Source organism: Cryptomeria japonica, chromosome 4 (genome assembly GCF_030272615.1).
Source record: "Cryptomeria japonica chromosome 4, Sugi_1.0, whole genome shotgun sequence".
Lineage (NCBI taxonomy): Eukaryota > Viridiplantae > Streptophyta > Pinopsida > Cupressales > Cupressaceae > Cryptomeria > Cryptomeria japonica.
Window position 1 is genome coordinate 196,182,422 of NC_081408.1, and position 27,054 is coordinate 196,209,475.

Consider the following 27,054-nt stretch of genomic DNA (forward strand, 5'->3'; position numbering starts at 1 on the left):
TGGGTGTCAGTACACCTTGGCTTGGTAATTACCTATGCAAATTGGATATCCGATTTTTATTTGTAATTTTAATTTAAAAACTATATTATATATTACATATTATAATATATAATATATTACATGTTTCCTTAGGCAAAGGCTTTGTAAAGATATATTATTATATTATATTATATTAAAATATAATAATATATTATATAATACATATCATATTATATATATATATAATATATAATATAATATAATATTATATATTATATAATAGTATATTATATATTATATAATACATATTATATAATACAATATTATATTATATTTTATAATATAATACAATACGTATTATATAATATAATAATATATTATAATATTATATATGTTATTTTAAAATAATTTAAGTATAAAAATCGGATATCCGATTTTCTGAGACAAATATATTTCGATAGTGACAACCCATGAGTCCTTTTTAACTCACGGGCTGCGCGATTTTATCAAAATCCGATATCCAGTGCACCCGAGATCCGGTGTTTTGGCAAAAAATTGCTAAAAAATAGATTGAAAGGTAAGAATTTTATTGTTTGCAATCATTTTCATTCATTTTTTGTATTTTTTGTTAATGTTTATTTGATTTTTCATTGAAAATATTGTTTTTTTCATGAAAACTAGGTTTTCTTAAATCAAATACCTAATTGTTTAAATTTGTTAACTAAATTTAATTGTTTACATTCAATTAGGTTTAAAATGGGGGATAAAAATGAAAACACTGACCAACCACAACTGCAACAACCAAACCCTCATTTGCCAAACCCCCCCTCAATTCAGGATTTGAATGCACAAAATTTGAATGAATTGAGGGGGATTGCAGAAGTATATCGTAGGATCCCTCGTCTAAACCCAATGTTTGATCCTCTCATGTCGATCATAAAGAGTATGGAAACCATGACTGAGGAGCACAATGCCGTCCTTTTGTGGCGAGATTCTATGAGAGAAAAATATGCAGATGGCTTGTTGTATAAGGATATCAAGGATCTCGAGATATCCAAAGCCAATATCGCCTCATTGTTTGTCAATCCCCACACTGGTCAACTCGTAGATCCCAAAAAAACAAAACTTTCTATTAAATGGTGCACAAATGATGGGATTGTGAAAAACTTTTGGGATCATTGGTGGATGGTTTTCGACAAACCACCCAACAACAATCTTGATATCCCCTTCTATTTCATAAAAAAATTGTATGCTAAGTTTGTTTTACGCAAACATGTGAACTACTTTGACATCCAACCTTTCCAGGGTGTAGGTTTAGGTATGCCCCAAAATAGACCTGGGGTAGTCAGAGTAGTCCAGGGCCCATATGTCCCCCCTCCTCCTGTTGATCCCCCACCTACAGTGCAGCATCCTGATATCATTTGTGAGGCGGCTTCATGGACCATATCGGCTATTCACTCTTTGAGCAGCCTTTTGGTTTCTCGGGCTGAGTTAGTAGCTCAGCCTACTCTTGATGGTAGTGGTGCATCTAGCGACGTTGACACATCATCCTTGGCTCCACACATATTCGTGCCCCATAGTTGTGTCATGTGTGGGCATGTATGCTTGGGTCCAGTTGGACAGCCCATTGATCCTCCTATGGATAGTGCAGATTATGAGGTGCATGAGATGCAGGATGCACCATATATTATTACACAAACTAGAGGATACCCTGGGGAGTCCTCACATGCTAGAGGCGAGGAGGCACCATCATCATACATTGATGATGTAGTGGTAAGATTTGTATTTTCACAGTTCATGTTATATTTTAATAAAATATTTATAATCTTGATAATATTAAGTACTAATTTTTATTTACATGGTCTATTTAACAATTGATGACCAAGGAGGAGTTGAGAGAGATTTAGGAGGGCACCTTGTCGGCCATTTCATTTGGCCTCGATAGCTTGATGGTACATATATTATTGCACCTAGTCATTTGTATTTTATTGTACATACATGCTCATCATTTATATTGGTATTAATTAATTATGTAGTAACTTGCCTGTATATCTTATTTTACTCTTGTAGGGCACAAGCAGCACAAGTGTGGGGTAGTGTGATTTAGGATCTGGTAGTGTAGTTGGAGACAAGGGAAAGGTAATTGAATGCAAATATGATTGAATGAATAGTTTAAATAACTTATAGTGATTATACATGTCTAGACATAGATTGATAGTTTCATATACTTGTTGTGTATACATACAGAGAATTCTTGGCTTCACAACCTTGATGACTACACCCAGTATACCTGAAGAAGAAGAAGAAGAGATGCCTCAAGTAGATGTGTGTTTATTTTATTTTTTGATTAGTAGATATAATTTTTTATTATCAATGACAATTATATGCTAACTTGTATCAATGTCATGTTTCTGAACATATGTAGGTTGTGTATGAAAATATTCAAAACATACCTCCTCTACTGAAGACATACATCAAGAGTCCTGCAAAGATGAAGAGAAAACATGGAGATGAGGTAAACATGAATAGTTCAATTATAGTTCATTTTTATGTTAAATTTTCGAATGTGAATTTATAATATAACTAATATTAATCGTGGTTTGTTTTTCTTGTGCAGGATCCTTCAGAGCTGAGTAATGCGGTGAAGAGGATTGATTTTGATGATCCATCAGCAACTTAGGATGTTATAGATAGTTTTGGGATTCTTACATGTCTAGTTGGCATGTATTTTTTGTATATGGACATACATTTACGTATTTAGACATACATTTTGTTTCAATAGGCGTTTATGCCATATTTGTGTATGGACATACATTTGTAATCATTTGACATTTTTATATATACAGAAGTTGATATTCGATCATGTAAATTGTTGCTCATCTGTGCGTGGTGTTATCATGGAAATGTTTAATCTTCATTCCAATAATTAACAATGGTTAATAATGGTTATTTAATGAACAATACAATTCATTTCATTTCATCGTAAGTGTTGTTTGTATAATGAATAATATAATACAATTCATTTAATCAAAAATAAAATACAATTCATTCAATGAACAATACAATTCATTTAATGAAAAATACAATAAAATCCATTTAATGAACAATACTTGATACAATTCATTATTATCCTATGCATGGTCCTATTTTTCCCCCCACCTCAGTCAAACACTCGGGGTTTTATTAGGGCAGCAATTTTTCGGTTGGCGAAAAAATCATCAGTCTCATTCAATCTAATGTTGTCGCATGGCCAATTTATCGTTCAGCTCATCGTGATGAAGAACCGTCACCTCCGACATGTCCAGTTAGGCATTATTACCCTATGCATGCTCCTATTATTCCCCCCCACTCGATCGAACGCTCGAGGTCATACCCTACCAACATCGTCCCCTGAGTGCCCTAAGTGCTCAAAATTGTCAAACTTTGATGGACCCTAACTCAGAATCTGTGGCACCTGCAAATGATCTGTTTGAACCTATGGGGCCATGAGAGGGGTCCCTGCAAAAGCCTATCTCGGTTTTTCAAGTTTCCCTACAGTTTTATTAGGGCAGCAATTTTTCAGTTGGCAAAAAAATTGTCAATCTCACTCAATCGAATTTTGTCGCATGGCCAATTTCTTGTTCAACTCTTTGCGATGACAAACCATCAGCTCCAATATGTCTAGTTAAACATTATTACCCTATGCATGCTCCTATTTTGTCCCCCCACTCGGTCGAACACTCATGGTCATACCCTACCGGCGTCATCCCTTGAGCGCCCTAAGTGCTCAAAATTGTCAAAAATTGATGGGCCCTAACTTGGAATCTATGGCACCTATGAACGATCCATTTGAAACTACAGGGCCACGAGAGGGGTCCCTACAAAATACTATCTTGGTTTTTCAATTTTCCCTATGGTTTTATTAGGGCAGCAATTTTTTGGTTGGCAAAATAATCACCAGTCTCACTCAATCGAATGTTGTCGTGTGGCCAATTTCTCGTTCAACTCGTCTCGATGATGAACTATCAACTCTGACATGTCTAGTTAGGAATTATTACCCTATGCATGCTCCTATTTTCCCCCCCACTCAGTCGAACACTTGAGGTCATACCCTACCGGTGTCGTCCCTTGAGCACCCTAAGTGCTCAAAATTGTCAAACTTTGACGAGCCCTAACTCAAAATCTGTGGCACCTGTGAACAAATTGTTTGAACCTATGAGGCCATGAGAGGGATCCCTACAAAATCCTATCTCAGTTTTTCAAGTTGCCCTACAGTTTTATAAGGGAAGCAATTTTTTGATTGGTGAAAAAATTGTTAGTCTCACTCAATCAAATGTTGTCACGTGGCCAATTTCTCATTTTGCTCATCGCGATGACAAACCGTTGGCTCTGACATGTCCAGTCAGGCATTATTACCCTATGCATCCTCCTATTTTGCCCCCCCACTCGATCGAACGCTCGGGGTCATACCCTACCGGCGTCGTCCCTTGAGCACCCTAAGTGCTCAAAATTGTCAAACTTTGACAGGCCCTAACTCAGAATCCATGGCACCTGCGAATGATTCATTTCAACCTATAGGGCCATGAGAGGGGTTCCTACAAAATCCTATCTCAGTTTTTCAAGTTTCCCTACAGTTTTATTAGGGTAGTAATTTTTCGGTTGGCAAAAAAATCGTCAGTCTCACTCAATCGAATGTTGTCGCGTGGCCAATTTATCGTTCTGCTCATCGTGATGACTAACCGTCGGCTCTGACATGTCCAGTTAGGCATTATTACCCTATGCATGCTCCTATTTTTCCCCCCCACTCGATCAAACACTCGGGGTCATACCCTACCGACATCGTCCCTTGAGCGCCCTAAGTGCTCAAAATTGTCAAACTTTGATGGGCCCTAACTCGGAATCCATGCCACATGCAAATGATCCATTTAAACCTATGGGGCCACAAGAGAGGTCCCTAAAAAATCCTATCTTGGTTTTTCAATTTTCCCTACGGTTTTATTAGGGCTGCAATTTTTCGGTTGGTGAAAAAATTGTTAGTCTCACTCAATCGAATGTTGTCGCGTGGCCAATTTCTTGTTCAGCTCACCTCGATGACAAACCGTCGGCTCTGATATGTCCAATTAGGCATTATTACCCTATGCATGCTCCTATTTTGTCCCCCCACTTGGTCGAACACTCAGGGTCATACCCTACCGGCGTCGTCCCTTAAGCGCCCTAAGTGCTCAAAATTGTCAAAATTTGATAGGCCCTAACTTAGAATCCGTGGCACCTGCGAACGATCCGTTTGAACCTACGGGGCCATGAGAGGGGTCCCTACAAAATACTATCTTAGTTTTTCAAGTTGCCCTATGGTTTTATTAGGGCAGCAATTTTTCGGTTGGCAAAAAAATCGTTAGTCTCACTCAATCGAATGTTGTCGCGTGACCAATTTCTCGTTCAACTCGTCTCGATGATGAACCGTTAGCTCTGACATGTCCAATTAGCAATTATTACCCTATGCATTCTCCTATTTTCCCCCCCACTCGGTCGAACACTTGGGGTCATACCCTACCGGCGTCGTCCCTTGAGCGCTCGAAGTGCTCAAAATTGTCAAACTTTGATGGGCCCTAACTTGGATCTGTGGCACCTGCGAACGATCTGTTTGAACCTACAGGGCCATGAGAGGGGTCCCTACAAAAGCCTATCTCAGTTTTTTAAGTTGCCCTGCGGTTTTATTAGGGAAGCAATTTTTCGGTTGGCAAAAATATCGTCAGTCTCACTCAATCGAATGTTGTTGCATGGCCAATTTCTCGTTCTCCTCATCGCGATGATGAACCGTTGGCTCCAACATGTCTAGTTAGGCATTATTACCCTATGCATGCTCCTATTTTTCCCCCTCCCCACTCGATCGAATGCTCGGGGTCATACCCTACCAGCGTCGTCCCTTGAGCACCCTAAGTGCTCAAAATTGTCAAACTTTGACGGGCCCTAAGTCAGAATCCATGGCACCTGTGAATGATTCGTTTCAACCTATGGGGCCATGAGAGGGGTCCCTACAAAAGCCTATCTCAAGTTTTCAATTTGCCCTACGGTTTTATTAGGGCAGCAATTTTTCGGTTGGCAAAAAAATCGTTAGTCTCACTCAATCGAATGTTGTCGCATGGCCAATTTCTCGTTCTGCTTGTCGCGATTATAAACCATTGGCTCCGACATATCCAGTTAGGCATTATTACCCTATGCATACTCCTATTTTCCCCCCCAATCGATCAAATGCTCAAGGTCATACCCTACCGATGTCGTCCCTTGAGCGCCCTAAGTGCTCAAAATTGTCAAACTTTGACGGGCCCTAACTCGGAATCCATGGCACATGCAAATGATCTTTTTGAACCTACGAGGCCACAAGAGAGGTCCCTAAAACATCCTATCTCGGTTTTTCAATTTTCCTTATGGTTTTATTAGGGCAGCAATTTTTCGGTTGGCGAAAAAATCGTTAGTCTCACTCAATCGAATGCTGTCGCGTGGCCAATTTCTAGTTCTGCTTGTCGCGATGATGAACCGTTAGCTCTGACATGTCTAGTTAGGCATTATCACCCTATGCATGCTCCTTCCCCCCCCCCCCCCCACTCAATCAAACGCTTGGGGTCATACCCTATCGACGTCGTCCCTTGAGCGTCCTAAGTGCTCAAAATTCTCAAACTTTGATGGGCCCTAACTCGAAATCCATGGTACCTGCAAACAATTTGTTTGAACCTACGGGGCCATGAGAGGGGTCCCTACAAAATCCTATCTTGGTTTTTCAATTTTCCCTACAGTTTTATTAGGGCAACAATTTTTTGGTTGGCGAAAAAATCGTGAGTCTCACTCAATCGAATGTTGTCGCGTGGCCAATTTCTCGTTCTTCTCATCGCGATGATGAACCATCGGCTCTGACATGTCCAATTAGGAATTATTTCCCTATGCATGCTCCTATTTTTCCCCCCCACTCGATTGAACGCTCGGGGTCATACCCTACCGACGTCGTCCCTTGAGCGCCCTAAGTGCTCAAAATTGTCAAATTTTGATGGGCCCTAACTCAGAATCTGTGGCACCTACGAATGATTCATTTGAACCTACAGGATCATGAGAGGGGCAAAAGCCTATCTTAGTTTTTCAAGTTGCCCTACGGTTTTATTAGGGCAGCAATTTTTCGGTTGGCGAAAAAATCATCAGTCTCACTCAATCGAATGTTGTCGCGTGGCCAATTTCTCGTTCTGCTCGTCACGATGATGAACCGTCAGCTCCAACATTTCTAGTTAGGCATTATTACCCTATGCATGCTCCTATTTTTCCCTCACACTCGATCAAATGCTCTAGGTCATACCCTACCGGTGTTGTCCCTTGAGCGCCCTAAGTGCTCAAAATTGTCAAACTTTGATGGGCCCTAACTCGGAATCTATGGCACCTGCAAACGATCCGTTTGAACCTACGGGGCCACAAGAGGGGTCCCTACAAAATATATCTTGGTTTTTCAAGTTTCCCTATGGTTTTATTAGGGCAGCAATTTTTCGGTTGGCAAAAAAATCGTCAGTCTCACTCAATCGAATGTTGTCGTGCGGCCAATTTCTCGTTCTGTTTGTCGCGATGATGAACCGTTGGCTCTAACATGTCTAGTTAGGCATTATTACCCTATGCATGCTCCTATTTTTCCCCCCCACTCGATCGAACGCTCGGGGTCATACCCTACCGGCGTCGTCCCTTGAGCACCCTAAGTGCTCAAAATTGTCAAACTTTGACGGGCCCTAACTCGAAATTCTTGGCACCTGCAAACGATCCATTTGAACCTATGGGGCCATGAGAGGGGTCCCTACAAAAGAATATCTCAATTTTTCAAGTTGCCATACGATTTTATTAGGGCAGCAATTTTTCGGTTGGCGAAAAAATCGTTAGTCTCACTCAATCGAATGTTGTCGCGTGGCCAATTTTTCGTTATTCTCATCGTGATGACAAACTGTCGGCTTTGACATGTCTAGTTAGGCATTATTACCCTATGCATGCTCCTATTTTTCCCCCCCACTCGATTAAACGCATGGGGTCATACCCTGTCGGCGTCGTCCCTTGAGTGCCCTAAGTGCTAAAATTATATATAAACAAGCATTACATTGTAGACACATAATGATCATCAATATTTCCATGTATTGTATACACATAATTACCATTACACTTGCATGTGACATCGATGAAGGAATAGGCAAACATGATTTTTTTTTTCATTATCAATACAACTACACCAATGTACTCATGTACAGATACATGGACATTATCATCAATATAACTAAACCAATTTGCTCATGGACATTGTATATCATCATAACAATGTTACATCAATTCACATCCACATACAAATACAACATCCCACTTCATTTGCATCAGACATCCTCATGTCCTAAGAGAAAAGCTTACATACGGCAATGCCTACATATAAATGAAGACCAAAATAAGTAACCTTTTTATGCGGAATGAATGTGCTGCAAGAAATAGATTATAACACTTAATACAAACTAGTTTGGCAAATTATAAATAGATCATTTGAAACATTTTTAAGACGCACAAGATTGTACAATTATGAAACTTACTAGTTTCTCTGCAAAGTATACAAGCATAACTTTGAAGAAAGACGCATGTTGATTAAAGCCCTTCTCACTACATTTATCTGCATGGTTGAAGACGATGGTAGATATGATCATTTCTAAATAGCAATATATTCACTTGACTTAATGTTTATGCACAAAATTTTATCTCATTACTGCACAAAGGAATATGTACCATCACCAAGAGAGGGTCTTGTCAACGGCGAATGATCTAGCATGAACCTGTATTTTAAAGAATTGTTAGTCTACACATAAAATGCATGGATGAACATAAAGGCTTCATGATAATCACCTCAACTGAAATGCATAATAATAAATGAAAAGGTCGGATTATATACCACAAAAATACGTCCCTTGGAATTATATCAATAGAACCCACTATGTTGACGCAAAAATCATAATGTGATACTATTGTACATCATCAAAAAAGACCTGCATGAGCATAAAGGTTTTGCGATAATTATATCATCAAAAATTGTCAAATAGTGTTCTCTAATAACAAAAATTGTAAAGCTCATCAAATACATGATAATAAGTCATGTTGCAAAAATACGTCCCTTTCGATTATATTGAGTGTACCTGCTATGTGCATGCAAAAACCGTGTTGCCAAAAAAAAAACATTCATTAATAGACCTGCATTTTCATCACATACTTAATATACACCTAACAAACTTGATCATTAAGGTTTAATGATCATTGTTTGAAATGAAATGCATGATAAAAAAATAAGGTGCCATTAAAGACCTACTACTCAAGTTTGCCTGAAGGGTCATCTCTTTGCTTAAGAGTATCTAGTATTGCTTCATGATCAGCAGTAGTCACTGTCCATAGCTCTTTGGTCTTTGGTTTTGATTAATGCTTCAACAACTTGACATTTGTAGCTATAATAAGGTGTGAATACATTATAATGGTTTTGTGTCTCTCATAGTCTTCAAATGCAGGTATGCCATTCTTTCTAATCATGTATGTTCGCAACCAAGTTCCCACGACAACAACTGAACCTGTAGGATATGTGAACCCATCATCATCTGTCACTAGTTGTGTTAGCTTTTATTTTCCCTGTACACATTGTGCCAACCAATATTTTGATCTCTCTTCATTTCCTTGTGGTGCGACAGCTGCAAAAACATGTCTTGGTTGTACAAGATCTGATAGATGATCATACTCAAGTGAACTTTCCATGTCATCATTTGACAAGGATATTGTTTGAGATAAAGGAGTTAGATAGTGGGGAACCCACGTATCAACCCACTCACTTGACTTGCACTAATCCCAATCACACCGAACACAACTCTGACAAAAACAAGCCAACGCTCGTGTCCAAATGGTCCATGTACTTGCATCTGAGCTGAGAAATGAATGCATCTTTGAAGAATCTTTAATTGTTTAACAATCCAGTCTATCTCCCACTGTTCCCTCCTCAACCAACCAAAAGAATCTGCTCACTGTTGAATCAAGAGTACCTCCATGTGACAATACTGAACTACACCAATCAACAATAGAACATGCATCAGATAAATTTGCACCTGAAATCCTCAGTTGCTTCTTAACTAGAGCTCTCTTCAAACATGCACCTGCTCCATCATGCTCTCCCTTCCCATGCCCTACCTCAAAAAACACCAAATATGAGTATACGCCTCTCTACATGCATTCTACTCAACCAATAAAACATATGAGAATTCTTGAATTGACCCGTATAGTTATCTGACCATATTATATGTTGGTCAATTGCAATATCTTTCTCATGCAAGAACTCAAAAAAATTCTCGAAAGAATGTTGCACATACTCGGAGGAGTGTGATCTATCATCACTCATATAAAAATGATACTCCTTGATTATCTCCATGTCCTCTTCTGTACTATCAGTAGCATGTCTATATGTAATGTGAACAAAAATAGCAATCTAGATTGAATTGTAGTACTGAGATTGTACCTCATTTTGTGGTTGCAATGTATAGTTCTTTGCAAAATCAACTACTGATACAATAGTGTCAATCGGGAAAGAGTTCTTACACAGCCTGAACTATTGATTCAACCACTGAGACCTATGGGTGTTCCTTGCATACTTGTAGAAAAGATTTTCATTAAAATCCAAAATAAAATCAGCAATACTCACTTCTCATGAGACTAATTCGCATCTAGAACCTTCACCTCCACTCTTCAAAGTATATTTCATTGTCTCGTATCTTTTTTTCTCAACATAATTCTTTCCAAACTCGTGTTCACTGCCCTCATGAAAACATGAAACAAACTTTGACAACCCACCACATTCTGAGCACTTCTCATTCAAACAATCATTTCTATAGAAATAGCAGCCATCATCTCTAGGGCATAAAAATAGATATTGCAAGTCTCTTGATGATCTCGGAAATAGCATTGCACCACACTCCTGCAACATCTCATTAGTATGCATTGTAGAACGAATATGACATAAAAGTTCATGGTACATTGAAAACTCCACATGCTACTTGCAACAACAAGTATTGTGAATCTTAAGAGGAACACAATAAAATGGTTTCAAAGATTCAAAGTCCGTTTGTGATATTTGCAAAGTTGGATGTAATTCACAAAAAAAATTGTACAACATTGTTTGGCTTGATTCCAAGAAATGTTTGGGATGCGGTGTGTGGTCTCGGTTGCCGATTCTTAATTTCAAAACATCCTTTACATTGGGTGACACTCTAGAATTAGAGTGCCAAAATTTTTGAATCTCCTCCTTCACATTGTCAATCAACTTTCTATCAACACGTGGAAACCTTCCACCAAATGCCCATGTATCTTGTTGAAGTGGATCGTCAAGTCTTTGTCTTCGTGCAAGTGCTCTATCCAAAGTTTTACGGTTTATGTTAAAATCAACACAAGTTTGTCTCATTTGATGAGTCTTCTTCAATTGATGGCTTACTAAGGAGGTTGTAATCACTCTTCGAGTGGCTCTCTTATCTCTTTGTTTAGTATTCTTTCCAATAGAATTGAGAGCATCAAATAGATTTTTGGCAATAACAAAATTTCTCTCCATCTTCTTGTTCATACGAATCTTCAATTTGTTTAGCAATGGTCTCATCTTTATCATCTTTAGCAATTGAACAAAGAGTTGGCATTGCTCAGTCAATGTCTTATTGCTAAAATTTTGGTTGAAAAGTTGTGTATCCTACAACCGAACGGTTCTTGTTGACCTCTTGCCTTCAAGATTCGCAATAATGTTCTCATTGATTTCAAATAACCATTTTGGGGTTCTTGAAGGTCTTGGATTTGGAATTTGTCTTTCATCCATGAGAGGGTCTTCATTTCTAAAGTAATTAGGTGTTACATATGGTTCACTTGGTTGAGAAATTTCACCTTCAATGTTAAAGTTTTCCACATTTTCACCTCCTATGTCAAAATTTTCCACAAGTTGAGCATTTTCATTATCACTTTCAACATTTTCAAAATTTTCAATATTTTCACTTTCAAAATCTACATTTTCATTTTCAATAACTTGTGGCACATTTTTAAATTCAATTTCCTCTTCACTTGAAGTAACATTAGCAATATTTAACATACCTTGTCTTCTCCTCCTATGACATTCCTTTCTCTATAAACTTCAATTTGGTCATTTGAAAGTTTTCTTTTGCGTTTAGACTTCCGACGACTACTACTCCCCATTTCCCTCCACACATATGCTCCTACGTGATTGACAATGTAAGTTTTCACTTTAAGAATCTCCCAAAAGCACAAATTTGTCTCTACCTATCTGAAAACCCGTGATCCTCAATAGAAAATAGAATATGCAGACTGTGGGTAGTTGGAATCCACAAAATGGCCCACAAGGCTTTTTTTTCTTTTTTTTTGTACAAAAATTGGATATCCGAGTTTATCCAATTTTAATGTATAAATTTGTGGTCTCCAAAATTTTTCCTATTGTCGCATTTTATTTACTGAACTGCCACATTAATGGTGATGGTAGAAATTCGATATCGGATTTTATTAGTCATATTTTAGAGAGAGAGAGAGAGAGAGAGAGAGAGAGAGAGAGAGAGAGAGAGAGAGAGAGAGAGGAGGAGAGAGAGAGAGAGAGAGAGAGAGGGTCATATGGTGTCCCATGAACCTTTATGACCTCTTAGGACACCATATGACCCCTTAAGACACCAAATTGTGTCATTATAGGTCATATGTTGTCCTAAGGGGTCGTAAGACACCATATGACCCAAAGCAACCCCATAAGACACCATATGACCCCTAACAACATGATTTGGTGTCTTAAGGGGTCCTATGGTGTCGTTAGGGGTCATATGGTGTCTTGGGACACCATATGACCCCTAATGACACCATATTGGGTTGCTTTGGCTCATATTGTGTGCTAAGGGGTCGTAATCTTATGACCCCTTAGGACATAATATGAGCCAAAGCGACCCAATATGGTGTCATTAGGGGTCATATGGTGTCCCAAGACACCATATGACCCCTATGGACACCATATGACCCCTAACGACACTATAGGACCCCTTAAAACACCAAATCGTGTCGTTAGAGGTCATATGGTGTCCTAAGGGGTCATAGGACACAATATGGCCCCTTAGGACACAATATGACCCAAAGAGACCCAATATGGTGTCATTAGAGGTCATATGGTGTCCTAAGAGGTCATAAGGGTTCATGGGACACCATATAACCCCTTAGGACACCATATGACCCGTAATGACACAATTCAGTGTCTTAAAGGGTCCTATGGTGTCCCAAGACATCATATGACCCCTATGGACACCATATGACCCCTAACGGCACCATAGGACCCCTTAAGACACTAAATCATGTCGTTAGGGGTCATATGGTGTCCTAAGGGGTCGTAGGACACAATATGACCCAAAGTGACCCAATAAGGTATCATTAGGGGTCATATGGTGTCCCTTAAGACACCAAATCATGTTTTTAGGGGTCATATGGTGTCCTAAGGGGTCGTAGGACACAATATGACCCCTTAGGACACAGTATGACCCAAAGCAACCCAATATGGTGTCATAACAGGTCATATGGTGTCCCAAGACACCATATGACCCCTATGGACACCATAGGACCCCTTAAGACACCAAATTGTGTCGTTAGGGGTCATATGGTGTCCTAAGGGGTCATATGGTGTCCCATGAACCCTTATGACCTCTTAGGACACCATATGACCCCTAATGACACCATATTGGGTCTCTTTGGGTCATATTGTGTCCTAAGGGGTCATATTGTGTTCTATGACCCCTTAGAACACCATATGACCCCTAACAACATGATTTGGTGTCTTAAAGGGTCCTATGGTGTCGTTAGGGGTCATATGGTGTCCATAGAGGTCATATGGTGTCTTATGACCCCTAATGATACCATATTGGGTTGCTTTGGGTCAAATTGTGTCCTAAGGGGTCGTAAGACACAATATGACCCCTTAGGACACAATATGACCCAAAGCAACCCAATATGGTGTCATTAGGGGTCATATGGTGTCCCAAGACACCATATGACCCATATGGACACCATATGACCCCTAATGACACCATGGGACCCCTTAAGACACCAAATCATGTCATTAGGGGTCATATTGTGTCCTAAGGGGTCATACGATACAATATGACCCCTTAGGACACAATATGACCCAAAGTGACCCAATATTGTCTCATTAGGGGTCATACGGTGTCCTAAGATGTCATAAGGGTTCATGGGACACCATATAACCCCTTAGGACACCATATGACCCCTAACAACACAATTTGGTGTCTTAAGGGGTCCTATGGTGTCCTAAGACACCAAATCACCCCTAATGACACCATATTGGGTCACTATGGGTCATATTATGTCCTAAGGGGTCATATTGTGTCCTACGACCCCTTAGGACATGATATGACCCTTAAAAACATGATTTGGTGTCTTAAGGGGTCCTATGGTGTTGTTAGGGGTCATATGGTGTCCATAGGGGTCACATGGTACCTTGGGACACCATATGACCCCTAATGACACCATATTGGGTCGCTTTGGGTCATATTGTGTCCTACGACACCTTAGGACACCATATGACCCCTACTGACATGATTTGGTGTCTTAAGGGGTCCTATGGTGTCGTTAGGGGTCATATGGTGTCCATAGGGGTCATATGGTGTCTTGGGACACCATATGACCCCTAATGACACCATATTGGGTCGCTTTGGGTCATATTATGTCCTAAGGGGTCATATTGTGTCCTATGACCCCTTAGGACACCATATGACCCCTAACAACATGATTTGGTGTCTTAAAGGGTTCTATGGTGTCATTAGGGGTCATATGGTGTCTTAATGACACCATACTGGGTCGCTTTGGGTCATATTGTGTCCTACGACCCCTTAGGACACCATATGACCCCTAACGACATGATTTGGTGTCTTAAGGGGTCCTATGGTGTCGTTAGGGGTCATATGGTGTCCATAGGGGTCATATGGTGTCTTGGGACATAGGGGTCATATGGTGTCTTGGGACACCATATGACCCCTAATGATACCATACTGGGTTGCTTTGGGTCATATTGTGTCCTAAGGGGTCATATTGAGTCCTACGACCCCTTAGGACACCATATGACCCCTAACGACATGATTTGGTGTCTTAAGGGGTCCTATGGTGTCCATAGGGGTCATATGGTGTCTTGGGACACCATATGACCCCTAATGACACCATATTGGATCACTTTGGGTCATATTGTGTCCTACGACCCCTTAGGACACCATATGACCCCTTACGACACCATATGGTGTCATAAAGGGGTCCTATGGTGTCCATAGGGGTCATATGGTGTCCTACGACCCCTTAGGACACCATATGACCCCTTAAGACACCATATTTGGTTGTTATGGGTCATATGGTGTCCTAGTGGGTCATATTGTGTCATATGACCCCTTAAAGACATCATATGACCCCTTAGGACACCATATGACCCCTAATGACACCATATTGGGTCACTTTGGATCATATGGTGTCTTACGACCCCTCAGGACAACATATGACCCATAACGACATAATTTGGTGTCTTAAGGGGTCATATGGTACCCTAGGACACCATGTAATGCCTATGGACACCATATGACCCCTAATGACACCATATGGTGTCATAAGGGGTTGTATGTTGTCCTTAGGGGTCATATGGTGTTCCATGAACCCTTATGACCCCTTAGGATGCCATATGACCCGTTATGACACCATATTGGGTTGCTTTGGGTCCTATGGTGTCTCCCCTCTCTCTCTCTCTCTCTCTCTCTCTCTCTCTCTCTCTCTCTCCTAATCTCTCTATCTCTATCTGTCTGTCTGTCTGTCTGTCTCCCTTTCGCCTACCCATCTCTCCCTTCCCCCTCTCCATATCTCTCTGTCTCTCTCTCCCCTAAGATCTCTCTATCCCTCCCCCCTCCCTCCCTCTCCCCTCACTCCCCCCTCTCCCTCTCCCTCTCCCTCTCCCTGATATCATATACTAATTTGTTTATAAATTAATATATTAATAAACATTAGATTAATTATGGGCAAATCTAGATAGAGAATTTACTGATTAAAATTGGATATCCGATTATATCTGATTTTTGTAGTCAAATTTTCAAATTACAAATTTTGGGTCAGGAATACTTTGGTATTTGGCTCGAAAGTGACAAGCCTGGAAAGTCAATTGAAAAACTGTGTTTTTCAGTATTCCTTGATATTCCAAACTTTACACTGGTGGCTGACGACTTTTTTTGTAGCCAAAATTGATAAAACGAAAAGGGTTTTTTAAGGACATTCCCATCTTTCCAACAATATAAGACTTGTCTTCTTTTGACTTTAATAAATAATTATTATTTATTTTCTAATTGAATTCTGACAATAGTCCTTATTGATATACTGATTGAAAAACACTCATAACTTTCAAACGATATAATATTTTTTGAATCCAAAACATGCATCACATCCTATGCTTTGTCTACTATAGGGAAAAATTTAAAAAAATTAAATTTCATAAGGTTTTGACCAAGTTAAGGTGGTCAGACGTAGGAGTTTCTGAATTTCTGAAAAGCAGTAGTAAAAAATTCATAAATAATTATTTACTTTATAAAATTTTTTAAAAAAATATGTGTCACATTCGGAAATGAGTCTAATACTTATATTATAAATATTATAAAAAAATATTATGATTTGATTGTGATTAGGGTGGTCAGACATATGTCTACTTATTTTTTTCCTGAAATTTTAGTACCACTGCATTGAAATTTGAAATTTTCATCAAATATGATTTTTTTTTTTTCCAAAAGACAACTAGTAGCTTAGAAACTACATTCAATTTTATATATATTCTCTTCTTACATATTTTAAAAATAATTTTCACAACTTATTCAAATTTTCATGTCAAGTTGCATAACTCTAATTTTCTGAAATTTCATTGCCACTTAAGAGCCTGTTTTGGCACACCATGATCCTACACATACCCATCTATAGAAAAAAATTATACCTTGGGGGAGAGATGTACTCTTTGGAGATTGTTGGTTTGTTGGTTTTTGGCATTTAGATGTTTTTCCATCTAGTGTTGCCATCAATGCCAAAATGGGAGATTGTTGGTATTATGGATGACTTCGTCATGTGTTGCATTGGTTTTGTCATTGATGTCAACACTTATCTTCTTGGAGGTCTACAATGTTGATTTGGCACTCTGGTTATCTTGATTTATTATTGAATCGGCATATTATGTTCACCGGCATGGATATTGGTTTATGCACAGTCACTGTTATATGCTTCACCAGCAGGTTATATGGTTCATCGGCAACGATGATAACTTGTTATCATTTGGAGATCATTTGGTTATGATGAAGACATGGATTGGAAGTTTGGATTTGGTGTTTTTCTTATTGGTCTATTCGGGTTGACAGATTTTTCTTTACCGACAGATAGGTCTAGGTTATGGACTGGTACATGATATCCATTCCAGATCAGCACGACATGTTTTGGAAATGGTTTATTGATTGGATAATGAGGTAAATGTATTGAGCCAACATATTGTATCGCATCAAGACTTATTTGTAATTGATTTAATTGTAATATCTTTAGTGAGCCGACCTTAACATTTGATCTTAGGTTTTGTATATATGATTGTAAGATCTTATTGAAGATCAGATATCATGATGAGTGTGTGCGAATATTGAAGAGCGAAATAAGCATATCCTTGTGTGAATCACACACATTATCTGAAGGTTGAAGGAAGGTTATGAAGGTGTTTGGCACTCATGTTCAGAGCTTAAACCGGTATTGAATCCAACATTGCAGATGCTATTTTGAAGCAATACATTGTTATTGGATTTAATCATCCAATTGTAGTCAATGTGACTCCTATTTTGTGATTGAGCAGTGAGCTCTAGGTGATTGGCCTTTCTGCATGTGCAAACCCCATTTGTATACACTTACTATCTACAGTAGTATCATCTGATTGTGGGGTAAGGTTTCCCACTTTGGTTTCCCCTTACCGGGTTTCCAAGTAAAAATCTTTGTGTCATGTGTTGTGGATGTTGTTTCTCTTTCTATTTCATGCATTAAGTTATACTGGTATTGCTATAACTGTTAATTTGTTTTACTGACACTTAAGTTTGGATTACCGGTACTAAGTTTAAGTTGGAATAATTTGCATTTGGTTTATAATTTATTGATAATTGGTTTACAACTGATTCAGCCCCCCTCTCAGTTGTCCTTCTCAGTTCCTAACAGATCCAAGCAAAATAAAAGTATCAAATAGGCCAAAAAATGACCAAATACTGAAAGTACAATTTCTACTCAAAATCACTAAAAACAAATGGGAGATTATGAAAATGGACAAAAAATTATGCACTTAAAAAAAAAAAACGCACCTGAAAAGGAGTCCATATGAGCCCAAACGAAGCCTCCAAAGTTGTAAAATTGAGATTTCATGATTTTAGAAAAAACCTGTATCTGAAATCAGAAAACTCCTATACCATTGTATTGATGATGAAATTCTACCCCAAAACAAAAAAACTTGCTCAAAAAAAGGAGTCCGGATGAGTGAGATATCACTATTTGAAAATTGTCTGCAAAATTATAATTTCTAGAAAATTTCCGTCGCAGCTTCAAACTTCAAATGCCTCTAGATTTGGTCTCCGAAGTCCGATTTGGATGAAACAAAAGGAAAAATGGACTTTTTTGGACCTCCTCAATCCAAAGGGGACCTCAGATTTGACCCATCAAACTTCAATAATAACTTGCAATAGAAAGCTCTAAAATACACAACCCCAAATATCATCAAATTTCTCTCAATTAGCAAACCAATGACACTCTAATAGCTCTGATACCATGTGAGATTTTGCCAAGATCTAGAGGCAATGGAAAGCACAAATAAGAGAGAACAAAATAGATGATAAAAGTAAACTGTATTCTATCAAAAAAATACTGATCAACTGGATCATTACATCTTTTTGTTCAATGTAGATGAGCCTGCTTATATAGGCAAGGCTATATGGATATGTGAGCACACAATCATGACGTGGCTCAATAAGAAACAAGGGTAGGTAGGTAGGAGAAATAATAAAATATTCCACATGAGGTGGATCACCCACCGAAGGTGGAATTATCACTCCACAATAAGTGGATATGATAGAGTAGTAACAAGATCAACACCATAAAAGGTGGAAATTATCCTACACACACTATCTCAATGTGGCACAAACACCCAAGTGTCTCATATCCAAACTACTATGAAATGCATTTCCTAAGTAAACTTAAGTAAGGTGTAATAATATCCATGATGAATAATTATTTACACCAATTGATAATGCAAAACCTTCATCCTCAAATGTGGAGACTAAGCAATATCGAAGAACGGAGAAAAATCATCTCTATCTCCCATTTTAGATACTAATTTTGATCAAATGACTAGAAATCTCATAAACAAGTTTACTATGCTCTCATGACTCATGTTATATAGAATAGTGAGCCAAAAGATTTTGTAGAAGATAGTGAAAAGGAAGAGAGTGTAGTAGTCATGAAGAGTGAAATGGAGTTCATTGAGTGGAATGACACTTGGGAGTTGGTTGAATTGCCTCCTAGTAAGGATGTTGTTGGTACATATTGGATTTACAAAACTAAATATAAATTTGATGTGACTATTGATAAATACAAAGCTAGACTAGTTGCAAAAGGATACTATACTAAAACTTTTCCTCCTATAGCTAGGATGGATACTATTAGATTAGTCTTACCTTTAGCTGCTCGAAATTGATGGAGCATTTATTAGATGGATGTTAAAAGTGCTTTCTTGAATGATTATATTGACAAGAAAGTTTATGTTTCTCAACCTCAAGGTTTTGTAAAAAGTCAATTTGATCCAAATCTTTTTATTAGACATTTTTGTGAAGATATTCTAATTGTTGTTCTATATATGGATGATCTCATATACATTGGCACAAATTATTTTTTGTTTCTTGAACATAGAGGAACAATGATATCAGAATTTCAAATAATTGATTTAGGGGAGATGCATTACTTTCTTGGTCTTGAAGTTTGGCAACACACAAATGGTGTATTTTTGTCTAAGCAAAAATATGTTTAAGATCTTCTTCAAAAGTTTCATATGCAAGATTGCAATCCCATAACCACAGCTATGGAGGTTGGTGTTAAGTTCTCTAATTCCGATGATTCTCCTTGTGTAAATCCCACTCTCCCATTGGGGTGCTACTAAAAGGATTCGAAGGTATCTTGGAGGAACATTTCATTATGGTATTTCTTTTCAACATTCCAAGGGGAGCAAATTGGTTGGATAAACTGATTTTGATTGGACAGGCTCTATAGACGATTGAAAGTCTACTTCTGGTTATGCTTTCAGTCTTGGTTTTGCAGTCATTTTGGAAATTCAAGAAACAACCCACTGTATCCCTTTCTACTAAAGAGGCTGAATACAAAGATGCTACTTCTGCTGCTTGTAAGGTTGTTTGGTTGAGGAGAATGTTACAAGATCTACACCACATTCAAGATGGTTCCACATATTGTGACAATCAAAGTAATATTCAAATGAGTAAAGATCCAGTGAAGGCTTGGTTGAACTTGTATATTGTCCCACTGCAACACAACTTGCTGATATTTTCACAAATCCCCTTGCTGGTGATCGATTCCAAACACTTGGTGTTTACTTGGTGTTCTTCCCAATTTTCACTATGGGAAAGAAAAGAGATAATGGACATTTTCTATTTCCTTCTTGTTTTTGTTACAATGTTCACTATGGGGAAGAATGAAATATAATAAACATTGTTAATTGTTGTTAGAGGACAGTTGTGAAAATTAATTGTTAATTGCTATAATTAGTTGTTTTGGATAGTTGGATTCATGTGAATCCCATTTTATAAATACGTAGTTTGATATCAATTTTGAATTAAGAAGTTTTTCTCCATGTTCATCTATTATTTGTGCATTTTGATTTGATGATTACACAGATCATCCTTATGACTTTTTGTCTATAATTCTTTAACACCTTCGCACACGTCTATGCATTTAAACCTATATATGGAATTGGCCTTGTACCCATGAATTTGAACCTAGGAATTGTAGGCTTCTTAAACTTGCAAACAACAACTTACCTAGATCTAGAACCTATGTAAAAAGTTGGAGTATGGATAAAATTTTTTGCTAGAGTGTCTCAAACTCTTAGACTTTGATATATCAATTTAGTATAATTATCGAAGATAATAATCAATCATGCACTATGCGTAAGATGCCATTTAGTATCAATTCTCTTATGATGATATAGTGAATAATGGAGCTTTCTCGTTAGACTATTAGATATGTATATAGAAATGTTCACTAGATCTTCCAAATGATTAGGATTTTCTTTTTATAGGATTTCCTGAAATGCAATTCAAATGTTTTCTTACTTTTAAGTTGCCTCATAATGATTAGTTGGACCTAGAAATGTTACTGGTCCAAAAATTAAATTTGAATTTAAAAATCTGGGTCTGCAAATCTATAAATCTGGGCTTGAGTGATAGATAGAAAAATGAAAGATCAGACCTACACCTTATGAATAGATGCATATAGAATCAAGTTGTGATCAAATTATTCATTAACTTCAATACAAAATACATTATTTTACATACTAATCATTCCATTGAATTTTTCATTAGAGATAGAACTTTTCTTTTGTCTAGCATTTCACTCTCTGCCTACTAAATATAGCAGAACTAACAAACTCTCTTCATTTGAAGATTAACTTATATTTCTATAAAATTGTAGTCTTCCTCATCACAATGAAACTCTGTTCTTCATTTTACAATATCCTCTCTTGAATCCAAGCTAACCTTGAGGCCATGTTTCATGAAGAGGGTCAGTCCAAACTTAGGCTTGGCAATGTGACCAGGATCAACTTTCACTTTGTAACGAGCAAGAATATTTGCAGCCATAAACTTCATACTAACATAAGCATTATCTCTCCCCAAACACAGCCTAGGACCAGCATTAAACACAGGATACTTATAATCCCACTCTTTCATACAAAAACCCTCTTTGTTAATCCATCTCTCAGGCTTGAATTCCAAGGCATCCTTCCCCCACAGGTTCTCCATTCTATTTGTAGCATAGATAAAATACAGAAGCTTTGAGCCTTTCTTAACATGGGTTCCATCAGGCAAGATGCTGTCTTCCATGGCTTGTCTATAACTTACAGGGACAGGAGGGTAAAGCCTCAGAGATTCAGATATTGCTGCCTGCAAATAGTTCATGCATCTTAATTCTTCTAAACCAAACATATGAATCTTGTCATAAGAATTATTGTTGTTGTTGTTATTCACGTGTTTAGACTTCAGTATCTGGGTTATTTCAGAGATTATCTTTTGCTCTACATTTGGATGCATGGACAGAAGCCAGAAGAACCAGGTAAGAGCTAGAGCAGAAGTATCTCTACCAGCAAGTAATATACTCATAAATAAATCCTGCAAACAATGAAAACAGCTGTTAATGATGTTTGGCTTTAACTAGTATAAAAATACTAAGATTATTTGGCATTAATTTTCTACCGTCCATTAGATTGAGATGCATAAGCTTCTGATATAAACTGTATGATTTTTTGCTCGACGTTTTGGATGATACTTAGTGGTCTATCATCATCACTACTGCAAATCAATTATACATTTACTTCTTTCTTGATGATGGAACACCGAGTGTGATTCAAAGTGTTGAGCAAAACATCATAGACAGTTTAAACCAGAAGCTTTTGCATCTCAATTCTAAGATTTCAAAGCTCTCATAATTTATCATTTAATTTGTTTATTGAAGATTAATATGGCAAAAATTAGAATCATTGTTAATTTTTTTAAAATAGTCCTTAAATTTTTTTTTCATACCTGGAGCAATTTTTCAGAAGGGGCACGCCCTTCTTCTTCCTCCATTTTGATAAAAGTTGACAAAATGTCACCATGCTGTATTCCTCTTTCTGAGTTGAGCTCCTCAATTCTACACTTCACCATCTCTGATGCAAAATCACATATCACTGTTTGAGCTCTCCTCAGCATTTTCTCAGAACCCACATTCAAAAATTTCATGCATCTCCAAAAAAATGGAGGAAGAATGAGCCTATAAGTACAAGCTTCTACAGCTTCATCAAAGGCCATGGCAAATGGAACATCAAGAAGAGGAACAGAACCTAAACATCCTGGATCTTTACCCAATACAGTAATACATATCATATCAAAATTGAGTCTAAGAAAAATATCTTGCAGATCAAAAAATGATTTTTTATCTTTTGCTTCTTCAAGAACTGGTATGACTTTTTCCTGGAGTAACTTTTGCAACAGAATTATAGTCTGGTCTCTGAAACTGCTGCTGCTCATAGCCATTGCCACTGCTTTTCTTTGTCTCTTCCATAAGCCATTGTCTGCTGTGAACAGACCATCACCAAACACATCAAAGAAAACACCCTTAAAATAGGGACCCCTAGGGAAGTTAGGGAACTCATTCTTCAGAACATGTTCCAAGTTAGGAGGACTTGAGGTGATTACTTCAAAGAGACCTCTTGTCTTCCAAGGACCGCTAAATTTGACGGTGCCACCATTTTCTCTGAGTACTTTGGCTGTATAGTCATACAAATTGGATATGTTCCATAGCAGGGATGGCATCATGCCTAATACAGGCCAATTTAGAGGTAGGCTACTCTTTGATTTGATAGAGTACCATTTTGCAATGCTTATTAATGCTAGCATGGTGGATGCAAGAGCAATATTGTAATAATCCATTGTTTGAATTGCTGAACACCTTGCAGACTTCTGACCTATAAAGGAATCCTGTAAATAAGAGCTTAACTGAACATGTGTACAACAAGCTGAGGGAGTAGAAACATTTGTAATTACCTAACAACAATCTCAAGCCAGACCCTAATGGGGTGACAACTCCAAACCAATTTAAAGCAGTTTAACCCCTATGGTCCTATTACCTATAGGAAAATAATAAAGCCTTCTATTTCTTTTCTTAAACACTGATAATTCCACTGAGGAGAAAACCCAACTAGTTTACAAACCCTGACCCAGATATATATAAGCAGCTCTAACAACTCACTTGACAGATAAACCAAATGGGTTGCATTCAACCTTAAATAGAAAAGATGAATCCTCCCATTCTTACTATCAAAAGAGCCATCAATGTTAAATGGGTCCATTGCTTTGGATAGGGACAGATCACCTGTAATGCCAGTTAAGGTATGCGCAGAAGTCAAATTATATACCACTAGCAGTGACAATGGAAACAATTATTGTTAGATCATTAGGGAAGGATACCAGTAGTTGTTACAGCTATAACTTTTTAAATTGTATATCGGATTTTGAGGATATTTTGAGTTTTGTTCCTCTTAAATTGTACATCGAATTTTGACAATATTTAGGGTTTTGTTCTTATGAGAAACATGAAAGTCAATTGAACCCTTTCCTCTAACAATACTATAAAATTTATTATTATACCTTGGACAATAGTATAGAATCCATTATCAATTTAATGCAGTTATAAAGTTTAATTGAATCCTTTCCTCTAACAATACTATAAAATTTATTATTATACCTTCGACTATAGTATAGAATCCATTATCAATTTAGTGCAGTTATAAAGTTTAATTTAATGAGTGACAAAAATTGTAGGTATACATTAGTGTTGCAATTTATTGTATAACATGGGAAAGTACTCAAATTTAGAGGCCTTTATTGCTTTGAACAATAGGAGGTTGAATTTTGCAAAATAAAGAAAGAAATAGATTAAGCAGCACTGCCACGCTAGAGAAAGTAGAAATATTAGTTATTGAGCACTTAAATGCATTTTTCAATGTACAGCTGCAATCAGGTTGTGGTTTATTTTTTTATATTTTTTTCAAGTTTGAGTATTTATTATAATTTAGGTTGACATTTAAATGTAGAACATTAAAATTTCATCAGTGAAGAATTTTATAAGTACATACATCTATTACTTGTCATTTCATTTAAGTTGAAAATTAAACATGGAATAATAAAAATATAAATGCTTGATATTTAGGTGAACTTTGTAATTATGAAAATTTATTTTATAATTTAGGTTGACATTTAAATGTAGAACATTAAAATTTCATCAGTGAAGAATTTTATAAGTACATACATTTATTTCTTGTCATTTCAATTAAGTTGAAAATTAAATATGGAATAGTAAAAATATAAATGCTTGATATTTAGGTGAACTTTGTAATTATGAAAATTTATTTTTTATTAGACTTATCATCTCTTATTAGTATAATGAGTTTTTCTTTTTTACAGTTAACTAGTTATTAAAAAAATTAATTTGAATCAATTACAAAAGTTTTATTTTTTAAAGTTATTTGTGCAATTTTTAAGTTTACATATTATAAAAATTATTTTTTTGTATGCTGATTGGCCAATACAACTTTTGTTGTTATAAGCGGATTTTTCGGAAATCTGAAACAAATAATGTTCGTGACAACCATTTAGATGGGGATATAGGTACCAATTAATAATGCAATTTTTATAATATAAAAATTTGTCAATTAAAACATTAAGGGCTAATAATGTAATTTTTCTAAAAGATGTCACCAAATATATGTTTTGATGTGACAATAATAAATCAATGAAATATGTTAGATATGCAGCTCTAGATTATATGTAGATAGATTATTATTTATTAGTCCCTGCCCATGGCACAAATACTTATGCATCCACCATGGTTTTAAATGGTTATTAGTGATTGTCCTTGACAACCAATCAAATATTTAAATTTTTCAATCTAAAATAAATTTTTAACTTTTCAATTGTAAAATTTTTAACAAAAAATATTTATAAAAAGATTTATTTATCATTTGATTGATCTATACTAATTTCTGTAGGTATAAAATTTAATTTTCCTCAACAAAAAATATAGAATTTGTATGCACAATCAAATCAACATTAATGCACAATCAAATTATTGCATGTACTACTGATAAAATGACATAAGCATCTTTTAGGGGGGGACTTAGAATCATGTCCCAGTGGTTCTTCAGGCGTTAGCCGGGGGAGGAATAATTGTGAACTTTGCTCGTACTCCTTTTCTTTTATTCACCTCCTCTAATTTAACCTGGCCAGAAAACAATGCCGACAGAAAATATAAAATGAATGTAATATTTTTTTCAAATAATTGGAATGCTATGTAAATATTTTATATATTTATTAATTTTATGGTAAAAAATGAATGTAAGTAATAATTTTTTTAATAATTAGAATATTGTTTAAATATTTTAATATTGTATTAATTTCATGGTAAAAAATGAATGCAAGTAATAATTATTTTTAATAATTGTAATGGATTACACTTACTTTTCAAATATTAGCACTTTAATTTTACAAATCAAAATATTTGAAAATGAATTTCTTTTAAAAGTTACTATTAGCACTTTTTATCATTTCTTTGATTATTTTGGGTCAATTTTTCTCCATGTTTAGTTTATGATTTGGTTAATTTTTAAATGTATAAATTATTGGACACATTCACTCATACTTATCCACTATTCATTTTAATTGTAATTATTACCTATAAAATGTATGGTAAGTTTTAGCAATATGTTTTGAAGTAAAAGATAGTCATGAGTGTCCTTAATGAAAGTGAATGTATGTGGTCTATGTTAATTTTATGTGTATCTTTTAATATTTTATTTAATTTCTAATTTTTTTTTCATTCTCATGATGGTGGATGTAGTGTATCTAGGATCCTAAACTCATGAGAAAAAAAACTAACCTAGATGCAGTTTGGTCAATTTATTTTATTTTATATTATTTATAAAAGTGTTTTAATAAATTAAATATTTTTTATGTATGATTTTAGTATATAATTTGATTATTTCAATGTAGTTATTTTGTTTTTAATAATTTGTAAAAGTATTTTAATAAAATAAATATTTTTAATGTATAATTTTATTATTTCAATTTACTTATTTGATTTGAGATATTTATCTAGTATTTGTTATGTTACATCATTTTTTTAGAATGTGTTGAGCATCTTATT

General features: G+C 36.4%; 1 protein-coding gene across 1 annotated transcript; it reads right to left on the minus strand.

Moving 5' to 3' along the window:
- Positions 1 to 21,591: 21,591 nt before the first annotated feature.
- Positions 21,592 to 24,111, minus strand: LOC131076296 (cytochrome P450 86B1). The gene is made up of 2 exons (XM_058013420.2): positions 22,896 to 24,111; positions 21,592 to 22,484 (listed from the first exon to the last, which is right to left on the minus strand). Exons 1-2 carry the CDS (start codon positions 23,781 to 23,783, stop codon positions 21,819 to 21,821), a joined length of 1,554 nt encoding a protein of 517 aa, XP_057869403.1. The 5' UTR covers positions 23,784 to 24,111; the 3' UTR covers positions 21,592 to 21,818.
- Positions 24,112 to 27,054: the final 2,943 nt, after the last annotated feature.